The sequence below is a fragment of the Coregonus clupeaformis genome, chromosome 29 (genome assembly GCF_020615455.1).
Source record: "Coregonus clupeaformis isolate EN_2021a chromosome 29, ASM2061545v1, whole genome shotgun sequence".
Classification (NCBI taxonomy): domain Eukaryota; kingdom Metazoa; phylum Chordata; class Actinopteri; order Salmoniformes; family Salmonidae; genus Coregonus; species Coregonus clupeaformis.
In genome coordinates, this window is record NC_059220.1 from 21,345,288 (window position 1) to 21,358,868 (window position 13,581).

General features: G+C 42.4%; 1 protein-coding gene across 1 annotated transcript in view; it reads right to left on the reverse strand.

Moving 5' to 3' along the window:
- Positions 1 to 11,105: 11,105 nt before the first annotated feature.
- LOC121544292 (potassium voltage-gated channel subfamily H member 5-like) overlaps positions 11,106 to 13,581 on the reverse strand; it is a 165,597-nt gene continuing 163,121 nt past the window's right edge. The window contains exon 12 of the mRNA XM_041854203.1: positions 11,106 to 11,147. Coding sequence (XP_041710137.1) covers positions 11,106 to 11,147 — 42 coding nt within the window. The remainder of the gene's footprint in view (positions 11,148 to 13,581) is intronic.

Below are 13,581 nucleotides of genomic sequence, written 5' to 3' on the forward strand. Positions count from 1 at the left end.
ATTGACAGGTTAAGTGCTACCGATTTGCATGGACCTCTTGAGTGAGAGGCAATTACGGTCAGAAATGAAACAAGGTTGGCAGGGATGATAGTTATGGTTGGCAGACTTGGGAAGTTAAAACTCCTCAAGACGAATCCTTTGACCACATGGCTCTCAGACAAGTGGCTTGACTCATTTTCCTTACTTAATCTAATTTCACTGACCCAATTTCTCTCTCCTTCTGTCTATTTGGTAACCCATCTTATGGCACTTTTCACTTTCTTTTGCATCCATATGGCAGAGCAGGACAAATGATAGACCATTCCTATCAATAGTGATGAATGGCCCATTCATTACTGTTGACTGAGAAGTACTCTTCACATCTCCACAACATCCGACTACATTACAGTCGTTCTGCCTGAGTCGTTCTGCCTGAGATATTGCAGCTTTCCAATTATTCCATATAATTCAAACATAAAATTAGGGATATCAGTTAAGAAAACAATAGGTTACTTTGAGATACATAAATCTGCTTCTACATCTGCATTGCTTGCTGTTTGGGGTTTTAGGCTGGGTTTCTGTATAAGCACTTTGTGACATCTGCTGAATACATTTGATTGATTGAGTTTTCTCTATCAATGTTATCTGGAAAATACATGCATTATTTGTCGAAACATGTATGGGAGACAAAACGTATATGCATTCTGTCAAAGCGTGCTGTAGGTGCAGTGGTGGAATCAAACGCAGGACGCAGACGGATAATCCAACAGACTTTAGTAATGCCAAAACACGGCAAACGGACAACACTTGCCCGAAGGCGAAATACGCACGAAGGCGAAACGAAACAACAGCGCACAAAACAGGTGCGTAATAACTCCAGCGCAGTGGAGAGAAGCTCAACCGAGCGAAAATACACGACTGACAAAATCAATAACACACAACACCTGACAAACACAACGAGAACTAAATAGGACACTAATGACACTAAATGAAAACAGGTGTGACAACAATCAGACAAAAACAAACGAACATGAAACATACAACGGTGGCAGCTAGTATTCCGGAGACAACGAACGCCGAAGCCTGCCCGAACAAGGGAGAGAGGCAGCCTCGGCCGAAACCGTGACACATTCAGACATCGTCCCCTCCAAGTTCCCAGTTTCCCCTGAGAGTGGGACATCAAATCAAATGACATTTTATTTGTCACATGCGCTAAATACAACAGGTGTAAACCTTACAGTGAAATGCTTACTTACAAGCCCTTAACCAACAATGCAGTTTTAAGAAAAATAAGTGTTACGTAAAAAATAGATAATAAAAAAATTAAAGAGCAGCAGTAGAATAACAGTAGCGAGGCTATATACATGGGGAACCGGTACAGAGTCAATGTGCGGGGGAGAGGTTAGTTGAGGTAATTGAGGTAATATGTACATGTAGGTAGAGTTAAAGTGACTATGCATAGATAATAAGCAGAGAGTAGCAGCAGCGTAAAAGAGGGAGTGGGGGGGAGGGGAGGAACAATGCAAATAGTCCGGGTAGCCATTTGATTAGCTGTTCAGGAGTCTTATGGCTTGGGGGTAGAAGCTGTTAAGAAGCCTTTTGGACCTAGACTTGGCGCTCCGGTACCGCTTGCCGTGCGGTAGGAGAGAACACAATTTTGAGGGCCTTCCTCAGACACCGCCTGGTATAGAGGTCCTGGATGGCAGGAAGCTTGGCCCCAGTGATGTACTGGGCCGTACACACTACCCGCTGTAGTGCCTTGCGGTCGGAGGCCGAGCAGTTGCCATACCAGGCAGTGATGCCACCAGTCAGGATGCTCTCGATGGTGCAGCTGTATAACTTTTTGAGGATCTGAGGACCCATGCCAAATCTTTTCAGTCTCCTGAGGGGGAATAGGCTGTGTTGTGCACTCTTCACGACTGTCTTGGTGTGTTTGGACCATGTTATTTTGTTGGTGATGTGGACACCAAGGAACTTGAAGCTCTCAACCTGCTCCACTACAGTTCTGTCGATGAGAATGGGGACGTGCTCGGTCCTCTTTTTCCTGTAATCCACAATCATCTCCTTTGTCTTGATCACGTTGAGGGAGAGGTTGTTATCCTGGCACTACACGGCCAGGTCTCTGACCTCCTCCCTATAGGCTGTCTCATCGTTGTTGGTGATCAGGCCTAACACTGTTGTGTCGTCTTCAAACTTAATGATGGTGTTGGAGTCGTGCCTGGCCATGCAGTCATGGGTGAACAGGGAGTACAGGAAGGAACTGAGCAAGCACCCCTGAGGGGCCCCCATGTTGAGGATCAGCGCGGCAGATGTGTTGTTACCTACCCTTACCACATGGGGGCGGCCCATCAGGAAGTCCAGGATCCAGTTGCAGAGGGAGGTATTTAGTCCCAGGGTCCTTAGCTTAGTGATGAACTTTGAGGGCACTATGGTGTTGAACGCTGAGCTGTAGTCAATAAATAGCATTCTCACGTAGGTGTTCCTTTTGTCCAGGTGGGAAAGGGCAGTGTGGAGTGCAATAGAGATTGCATCATCTGTGGATCTGTTGGGGCGGTATGCAAATTGGAGTGGGTCTAGGGTTTCTGGGATAATGGTGTTGATGTGAGCCATGACCAGCCTTTCAAAGCACTTCATGGCTACATATGTGAGTGCTACCGGTCGGTAGTCATTTAGGCAGGTTACCTTAGTGTTCTTGGCCACAGGGACTTTGGTGGTCTGCTTGAAACATGTTGGTATTACAGACTCTGTCAGGGACAGGTTGAAAATGTCAATGAAGACACTTGCCAGTTGGTCAGCGCATGCTTGGAATACATGTCCTGGTAATCTGTCTGGCCCTGCGGCCTTGTGAATGTTGACCTGTTTAAAGGTCTTACTCACATCGGCTACGGAGAGCGTGATTACACAGTCGTCCAGAATAGCTGATGCTCTCATGCATATTTCAGTGTTGCTTGCCTCGAAGCAAGTATAGATGTAATTTAGCTAGTCTGGTAGGCTTGTGTCACTGGGCAGCTCGCGGCTGTGCTTCCCTTTGTAGTCTGTAATAGTTTGTAAGCCCTGCCACATCCGACGAGCGTCAGAGCCGGTGTAGTACGATTCAATCTTAGTCCGGTATTGACGCTTTGCCTGTTTGATGGTTCGTCGGAGGGCATAGCAGGATTTCTTATAAGCGTCCATGTTAGAGTCCTTTTCTTAAAAGTGGCAGCTCAGTGCGGATGTTGCCTGTAATCCATGGCTTCTGGTTGGAGTATGTACGTACGGTCACTGTGGGGACGACGTCATCGATGCACTTATTGATGAAGCCAGTGACTGATGTGGTGTACTCCTCAATGCCATCAGAAGAATCCCGGAACATATTCCAGTCTGTGCTAGCAAAACAGTCCTGTAGCTTAATATCTGCGTCATCTGACCACTTCTTTATTGACCGAGTCACTGGTGCTTCCTGCTTTAGTTTTAGCTTGTAAGCAGGATTTGCCAAGTGGAGGGCGAGGGAGAGCTTTGTACGCGTCTCTGTGTGTGGAATAAAGATGGTCTAAAGTTAATTTTTTTCTGGTTGCACATTTAACATGCTGGTAGAAATTGGGTAAACCGGATTTAAGTTTCCCTGCATTAAAGTCCCCGGCCACTAGGAGCGCCACCTCTGGATGAGCATTTTCCTGTTTGCTTATGGCCTTATACAGCTCATTGAGTGCGGTCTTAGTGCCAGCATCGGTTTGTGGTGGTAAATAGACAGCTACGAAAAATATAGATGAAAACTCTCTTGGTAAATAGTGTGGTCTACAGCTTATCATGAGATACTCTACCTCAGGCGAGCAAAACCTCGAGACTTCCTTAATATTAGATTTCGTGCACCAGTTGTTGTTTACAAATATACACAGACCACCACCCGTTGTCTTCTTTTTTTTTTTTTAGGGGGTAGATCAGCTTTAATATTGCAGATAGATTGTAACTTCCATCAATGTAATTGTCTGCATCACTTCCAATCCCCCATTATTTATTTTTTCTCGCAAATCTATTTATATATATATATATATATATATATATATATATATATATATATATACATATACACATACATACATATATACACATACATATACATTTCCTTTTTTTAAATATATTTCCCTTTATTACTTTCCAACCCCACCACCCCTTCCCTAATTGGAGTAAACTAGTGTACAACAATGCTTAGGCCTCTACTTCCAGCTTATACATACTATATACATTTTATGGACACAGTCAATTTTACAATAATTCTATTTTGTTTGTTTTTACTCCTGAACTTCCTCTACCTCTCCAATAATTTTCATGATGTCCATTCGGTTTGCTTCTATATGCCATTTCTTTCTAACTGTGCTCTTTCACAAAAGCTCTCAACCTATAACCGATATACTTATTATGGACACAGTATGCTTACATTATTAGTTATCTTGTTATTGTTATTAGTTGTTGTTAGTTGTTATTAGTCCCATCCTTCAACTCCATTCAACACCACCCATCTATCTCTTAACACCATCCATATTGGATTTCTATTTGCCATATATTTTTCAACTGTACTGTGATGTTTTACAAAAGTTCTGAACCTTTCTATTCTCATTGTTTCTACAGATTGTAAATTGAAAATAAACATTTTTGCTAAAAGTATTATTATATTATTGATCGATTGACTATGACTTTTCAGATCACCCAGTAATGCTATCTGCAGGGTTAGCTCCAGGTAAATATTGCAATCCTTTAGCCATTCCTGGACCTGTGTCCAAAACCAAGCTACAAATGGACAGTACCAAAACAAATGATCTAATGATTCTGTCTCTTCGCAGCAAAATCTGCAGAGCTGGCAAGATTGTATCCCCCATATAAATAACATTCTATTGGTAGCAAGAATTTTATATAATAATTTAAATTGAAAAATTCTACGTTTTGAATCCGGTGTCGTTTTGCGTATCAGTTCATAAACACTATGCCACGGGATCTGTACGTCAAAAATCTCTTCCCAACTATTTTGCAATCTATATGGGATGGCTGTCTATCCTTTGGTCCTTAAATGAAACTGGTATACTTTGTTATTTCTCACAGTTTTCTTTAACCAGTTATGTTCTTTAATGCAAGGCCGACAGACAATAATATTTACTGATGGTAGAGACAGATTACCCACTCGCCATCAGATCCTTACAAGGCACCCCGACCTACGTCCCCGATATCTCCATCTCTTTCTCATGCAAATGACAGGGATTTTGGCCTTGTAGGGTGTCTGAAGAAAATTATCTGCGTCTGACTCGTTAAATAAAAAAATCTTTGTCTAGTACGAGGTGAGTAATCGCTGTCCTGATATCCAGAAGCTCCTTTCGGTCCTAAGAGACGGTGGCAGAAACATTATGTACAAAATAAGTTACAAATAATGCGAAAAAACACAGACAATAGCACAATTGGTTAGGAGCCCATAAAACGGCAGCCATCTCCTCCGGCGCCATTTCACATGAGAGAGAGAGAGAGGACAGTATACAGATGAGAGAATGCACATGCTAATGGGGAGGAGAATTAGCAACGTAGCCGGAAGAGGAGCAGCTATGCGCTCAACCCACAAGACGACACAGAACATAAAACAGCCATCAAACATAAAAGAACAAGAGACACGGACACAAAAAGACACAAACAATCCGTAGTAGGGGGAAAGAGCTCCACTGGCCGCCCCACCACCATTGTTACTGTTTTTGTTGCTGAGCTGAGGAGCGTTGAGCAGAATGGTAAAAATAATTGCAGTGCATGATTGATTGATTTATATGATGTATTTACTGTAAGTGTTATACACCTAATGGTGCCCAGCCCACATGCACTTACAAGACATTACATTTTAAAAATTATACCCAAATACAGTGGCTTGCGAAAGTATTCACCCCCTTTGGCATTTTTCCTATTTTGTTGCCATACAACCTGGAATTAAAATGTATTTTTGTGGGGTTTGTATCATTTGATTTACACAACATGCCTACCAGACAAAAAGACAAAAAACTGAAAACTTGAGCGTGCATAACTATTCACCCCCCCCCCCCCTTTTGCCAGCAATTACAGTTGCAAGTCTCTTGGGGTATGTCTTTATAAGCATGGCACATCTAGCCACTGGGATTTTTGCCCATTCTTCAAGGCAAAACTAATCCAGCTCCTTCAAGTTGGATTGGTTCCGCTGGTATACAGCAATCTTTAAGTCATACCACAGATTCTCATTGGATTGAGGTCTGGGCTTTAACTAGGCCATTCCAATACATTTCAATGTTTCCCCTTAAACCACTTGAGTGTTGCTTTAGCAGTATGCTTAGGGTCATTGTCCTGCTGGAAGGTGAACCTCTGTCCCAGTCTCAAATCTCTGGAAGACTGAAACTGGTTTCCCTCAAGAATTTCCATGTATTTAGCGCCATCAATCATTCCTTCAATTCTGACCAGTTTCCCAGTCCCTGCAGATGAAAAACATCCCCACAGCATGATACTGCCACCACCATGCTTCACTGTGGGGATGGTGTTCTTGGGGTGATGAGAGGTGTTGGGTTTGCGCCAGATATAGCGTTTTCCTTGATGGCCAAAAAGCTAAATTTTAGTCTCATCTGACCAGAGTACCTTCTTCCATATGTTTGGGAGTCTCCCACATGGCTTTTGGCGAACACTAAACGTGTTTGCTTATTTTTTTCTTTAAGCAATGGCTTTTTTCTGGCCACTCTTCCGTAAAGCCCAGTTCTGTGGAGTGTACGGCTTAAAATTGTCCTATAGACAGATACTCCAATCTCCACTGTGGAGCTTTGCAGCTCCTTCAGGGTTATCTTTGGTCTCTTTGTTGCCTCTCTAATATAATGCCTTCCTTGCCTGGTCCGTGAGTTTTGGTGGGCGGCCCTCTCTTGGCAGGTTTGTTGTGGTGCCATATTCTTTCCATTTTTTAATAATGGATTTAATGGTGCTCTGTGGGATGTTCAAAGTTTCTGATATTTTTTTATAACCCAACCCTGATCTGTACTTCTCCACAACTTTGTCCCTGACCTCTTTGGAGAGCTCCGTGGTCTTGGCCATGGTGCCGCTTGCTTGGTGGTGCCCCTTGCTTAGTGGTGTTGCAGACTCTGGGGCCTTTCAGAACAGGTGTATATATACTGAGATCATGTGACACTTAGTTGCACACAGGTGGACTTTATTTAACTACTTACGCGACTTCTGAAGGTAATTGGTTGCACCAAATCTTATTTAGGGGCTTCATAGCAAAGGGGGTGAATACATATGCACACACCACTTTTCCGTTGTTTATTCACTTCACCAATTTGGACTATTTTGTATATGTCCATTACATAAAATCCAACTAAAATCTATTTAAATTACAGGTTGTAATGCAACAACATAGATAAAACGCCAAGGGGGATGAATACTTTTGCAAGGCACTGTACAATATTAATGGCAAGTACAGCTACCATCTACCCACCCTACACAAACAATACATTTTCCTTATCCTCCAGGCATTGTAAACAAATTGAGCAATCTCAAACACGCCCTGTCTGAAACAAAATTCAAGCCTCTGCTCATCCCGTAACCAGAATACTTCAGGGTTAGCACATTTCTTTTTACAAAAAATAACATCCCAGCTTGCACGTTTGGTTCCTCGGAAGTTGTGTGAACGTATGTTTTTGGTTTCACATTGGAAACTTAGCGATAAATAATCAATTTCTGCCTATTATAGAATGACTTACTTACGTATCAACAAGCATTTTTTTTTTTATGTTCCTGCAGACAGCTTGGCAGACAGAGGAAAAAGCACTCCAAGCAGCATTGCCTAGGCTCTATTTTTGGAGCAGACTTCAAAGCTTGTTGTATGGACAGCTAGGAGTACAGTGAACCTCAAATCAATAAACTACCTGTGTTCAAAGTAAAATCAGAAATAGAACAGCAATGGATGAATTAATATTTACGCCATTAAACTGTTAAACCCCACTCTGAGAAAGAGGGGAACAAAAGGTCCATCGTCCTCATGAACCTCTCACTACAAGGGTGTGTTTGGTCTGAACTATGTATTTCTTTCTCTGAGGCGCTGCTGTAACAATCTGCCTCTGGCTCAGGGGAAAGAAGGGAGGGAGAGAGAGTGATGGAACCAGAGTAGGGGAAAAAGAGAAAGAGAAAGCTAGACACATTTGTTGTCTTATCTCCCAAACTCAATATCAAATAGGGCCCAGGAGGGATTTGCTGCATTGCACTGAGGGCCACGATTAACTCTGTCAATATCTCTTTCTATCTCTCTACCTCTCAACTCCAACACACTACCCCTTTTCTATTTTCTCACACTTGATGTCTCTTTCCTCCTATCACTTTATTTCACCTCTCTCTCCCTGTCTCTCTCTCTCTGCATTTATCGCTCTCTTTTTCTGTATCTTTCCCCCTCTCCTGACATCCCGATCAACATGATATTTCAATTTACAGTGCATTCAGAAAGTATTCAGACCCCTTGACCTTTTCACATTTTGTTAGGCCTTATTCTAAAATAATGTAAAAAATATATACATCTCATCAATCTACACACAATACCCCATAATGACAAAGCAAAAACAGGTTTGTAGAAATGTTTGCCAATTTATAAAAAATAAATGGAAATATTACATTTACATAAGTATTCAGACCCTTTACTAAGTACTTTGTTGAAGCACCTTTAGCAGCGTTTACAGCCTCGAGTCTTCTTGGGCATGACGCTACAAGCTTGGCACACCTGTATTTGGGGAGTTTCTCCCATTCTTCTCTGCAGATCCTCTCAAACTCTGTCAGGTTGGATGGGAAGTGTCGCTGCACAGCTATTTTCAGGTCTCTCCAGAGATGTTCGATCGGGTTCAAGTCCGGGCTCTGGCTGGGCCACTGAAGGACATTCAGAGACTTGTCCCAAAGCCACTCCTGTATTGTCTAGGCTGTGTGCTTAGGGTGATTGTCCTGTTGGAAGGTAAACATTTGCCCCAGTCTGAGGTCCTGAGCGCTCTGGAGCAGGTTTTCATCAAGGATCTCATCTTTCCCTCGATCTTGACTAGTCTCCCAGTCCCTGCCTCTGAAAAACATCCCCACAGCATGATGCTGCCACCACCATGCTTCACCGTAGGGATGGTATTGGCCAGGTGATGAGCGGAGCCTGGTTTCTTCCAGATGTGACGCTTGGCATTCAGGTTCAATCTTCAATCTTGGTTTCATCAGACCAAACTCCAAGCGAGCTGTCATGTGCCTTTTACTGAGGAGTGCTTCTGTCTGGCCACTCTACCATAAAGGCCTGATTGATGGAGTGCTGCAGAGATGGTTGTCCTTCTGGAAGTTTCTCCCATCTCCACAGAGGAACTCTGGATCTCTGTCAAAGTGACCATTGGGTTCTTGGTCACCTCCCTGACCAAGGCCCTTCTCCCCCAATTGCTCAGTTTGGCCGGGCGGCCAGCTCTAGGAAGAGTCTTGGTGGTTCCAAACTTCTTCCATTTAAGAATGATGGAGGCCACTGTGTTCATGGGGACCTTCAATGCTGCAGAAATGTTTTGGTACCCTTCCCCAGACCTGTGCCTCGACACAATCCTGTCTTGGAGCTCTACAGACAATTTATTCGACCTCATGGCTTGGTTTTTGCTCTGACATGCACTGTCAACTGTGAGACCTTGTATAGACAGGTGTGTGCCTTTCCAAATCATGTCCAATCAATTGGATTTACCACAGGTGAACTCCAATCAAGTTGTAGAAACATCTCAAGGATGATCAAAGGAAACAGGATGCACCTGAGCTCAATTTCGAATCTGAAAACGTATGTAAATAAGGTATTTCTGTTTTTATGTTTTATAAATGTACAGAAATTGATAAAAACCTGTTTTCGCTTTGTCATTATGGGGTATTGTGTGTAGATTGATGAGGGGAAACGTGCTATTTGCAATGTTTGCAAATGGCTTTGAATTACGCTGCAATATTTTCAGGTATCATAAAATTAATTACTGCTTTCGACCTGTTCTGTGACATGTTGAAAGAGTCATACAGTAGTTGAGCGTCACAACTTATTTATACTTATCTGTACAAAATATCACTGGTTAATTGGTCTGACTTGATTATGTACACTTGAGGCAATGGACATTCTAAAAATGTTTAGATAGAAATGTATTGTGTAGATCAAACATGACTGTCAGATAGATTGGAATAGTATAAGAGATTGTGTGCGCTATTTATTCTATTTCTATCTTCAACATGCAGTTCCAGATACAGCCCTGCCATTAGTTGACGGCAGCCAATCCAATAGTTTCAGAAAAGTAGTCACTTCCTGAAATCTGTATTCAATTTGTTTTTTTTAAGTAGTTACTTTCTGAAGTCTGTATTCAAATCGTTTTTAAAAAGTAGTTACTTTCTGAGATCTGTTTTCAAATCGTTTTGGAAAATAAGTAACTTTTTGGGATCTGTATTCAAATTGTTTTAAAAAGTAGTCCTTTTTTGGGATCTGTATTGAAATAGTTGTAGTCACCTCCAAAGTAACTATTTGTTCCCCCAGACATTTTTTTTACTTTCCACAAAGCATAGTTAAAACTATAGTTATCCCAGGTCTGGTGAGCTGTTGGCTCATTCATTGTTGTGGTTGTTGTCTTCGTAAGCCTGATAAGCCTGAGCTGGAGGGTCTGGGAGTGTGTAGGTGGTCTCGTCTCTCCTCTTGATTAGATTTTTTTTTATACAGCGTTATATTTATCCCAGTAAGCTAGGAAGTGGATGTTCCTGGAGCGTGGGGCAGATAGCTACTCTGTTGGCTCTCTAACAATGCTCACACAATCACAGAAACAGAATTAATACAGGATCCATACTGTACACCTGACTCACGTGCCGAATGCCAACCCTTCTGTTAAAACTCATAATTAAAGTTCATTGCTGACTTGGATGTGAAGGTGAAATCCCAGATTACACTCAGAACAGTCAGAAATCTGTAATTTTGTCACGTTTTCCTGGAATATGAGGAGAGAAACTTGTCTGTTGGTCATTTCTCCATACCGCCTTCTCTCTATGGCTCTCTCTGTTTGGCCAGCCCCATCACACGGGCCCCGGGGAAGTGGGGTCAGAGGGACCAGTGCTCCCCTCTGGGCATCGTCTCTGTGGGCGAGTGAATGACAAATCCCTGCCCCCTAGGAAACCCTGCCCATCATCCTCTTCCCACATCGGTCACACTGTGTGAACACAGGCCAGGGGGGACAGGGAACCACACACAAGCACACACGAATACGAGCAAGCACACACACTGGAAAGCACATGTAGGCACACACGCGGATACACGCAAACACACACACACAAGCACACACGCAAACTCTCACACACACACGCATACACATAGTCACTTGTGAAAGTCTACACATTTTGCTGCCTTAAAATTGAATCTAAAAAGGGATTACATTAGATTTTTTTCCTACCGATCTACACAACCTACTCCAAATTTTCAAAGTGAAAGGAAAATTACAGAAACATTTCCAAATTAATGTATTGATTGCGTAGTTCTTCAGACCCTAGAGTTAACACTTGGTGGAAGCACGTTTGGCAGCCATTACAGCTGTGAATACTTTTTAATAAGATTCAACCAACTCTGCACAACTGTTAGGGCAACATTTTTTCACAGTATGAAAAATTTATGCACTCACTAACTGTATGTCGCTCTGGATAAGAGGGTCTGCTAAATGACTAAAATGTAAAAAAATGTAACATATATCCATTATTTGTCAGAATTTCTCAAGCTCAGTAAATTTGGTTGGGTATCATTGATGGACAGCGATATTCAAACCTTGTCTCTAAATTTTCAAGCAGATTTAAGTCAGGACTGAGACTGGCAGGGACTGTGGAGTTTGTCAGAATCAAAATAAATATAGGAGCAAAGCCCAGGTAAAAAATTAGAGGAAAACCCAGCACAGTCTTTAAAAACAACTTTAGGCTTGGATAGAGTTGTATTTTTCAGAGGGACAGTTACACACATTTTAATGCCAAAGACACACCAGAATGGCTTTCCAATAGGTGTTAGGTGTTCCTGAGTGGTCCAGTCCCAGTCCTGAATTAGATTTGCTTGAAGATCTGAGACAAGGTTTGAATATCGCTGCCCATCAATGATTCCCAACCAAATTTACTGAGCTTGAGCAATTTTGACAAAAACAATGGATATACTGTATGTTACCCTAAGAGTTGTGCAATGTTGGTATAATATAATTCACAATGATTCATAGCTGTAATTTTTTTGGTATAAAAAATAAAACATTATCACTTCAATCCTTTTTTAGATTATATTTTAAGGCAGCAAAATGTGAGGGCCGTGCAAGGGGTGTGTAGATTTTCAATAGGCACTGTACACAGGCCTTAGGGAGAGTAATCAGGGAGGCTAGGAGAGCTCAAGCTATACTTCTGTGGTGAAGAAGCATCTTAAAAAGCACTAGGCAGATAGGAGAGCAGTCCATGGAGTGTCCATGGCCGCTTGTTTTTCAAAATGTCCCTGTTTCTCTGTTCTGATGAAGAGAATCTACCCTGTCCCTCTTAATGTAGCTCTGGCTTCTTATTCTCCAGAAAAAAGTGGGTCACTTTTCCTGTTCAGCGATTCATTATTTACCAGACAGAACAGGAATGGAGAAAATGAGACTCTCTGCATGGATGACTTCCTCATCTCCCTTCCTCCTTCAGCTCAGCTTTCTCCATCTCACCCGATCTCTGCACTACCTTCCACACACACACATAGATGAACAAATAAAACCTCCTGTTCTCTTGCTGAAATCATGAAAACATTTACAACAAATCAGCATCCTGGACTTCAGCCTTGACTTCACTATTCTGTATTAAACTCCCTACCCCACAATATCCTCTTTCACAAGCACGCATGCACACACGCACCCCACACAGACTTCTCCACCCATCCCTATAGTTACATTATTCATATTTCAGTCGGCTGGTAAAAGCCTCGTCTGCAGGGTCTAGTCCCTGAGTATGTTATCTTACTGTTGTCCTCCAAGCAGAGTATGTGAGCAGAGCAGAGCGTGGAGTGAAGCGTGCCCCATTTCACTGGACTGCGGAGCGAGATTCCTAAAGGCTGGAGCGCCGGCCTTCTTACCCGCTCCAATTTCGCTTCAATAGAGCTCCAGTAGGGCTCACTTCACGAGCTCAGGGCATGCCTGTCCCAGCATGCATTTGCAGTCTACTCGTGTGCTGCTATAGCCCCTTGCTTTAGCTGCTGTCATAGAGTTCGCTAAATATTTTCATAAAGAAACTGACAAAACACAGGTGCAAAATCAAGGTGACTTACAAAGATGAGGACCAAGAGCAAGAGATGGAGTGTGGTGATGTAGTGTCCACAACTAAAGAATCATTGTGGAATCTGAAAAGACACAAATCCAGATAGCATGATGGTGTAGGCTACTTACTATGTGGACATGCTAAAAGAAATGAACGAAGTGGGTAGCTAATTAAGTGTGTCATTGTAGCAAAGTATTTATAAACAAAACAATTAATCTCATAAAAGTTTCCTTCATTTTGTCAGTAGCTGAGTGTAGATGCGGTGTGGAAATCAAGCGCAGGAAACACGGGCGTTCGTGAACAGACTTTAGTAAACGAAAGCAGCACCAAACAGGCGAACAG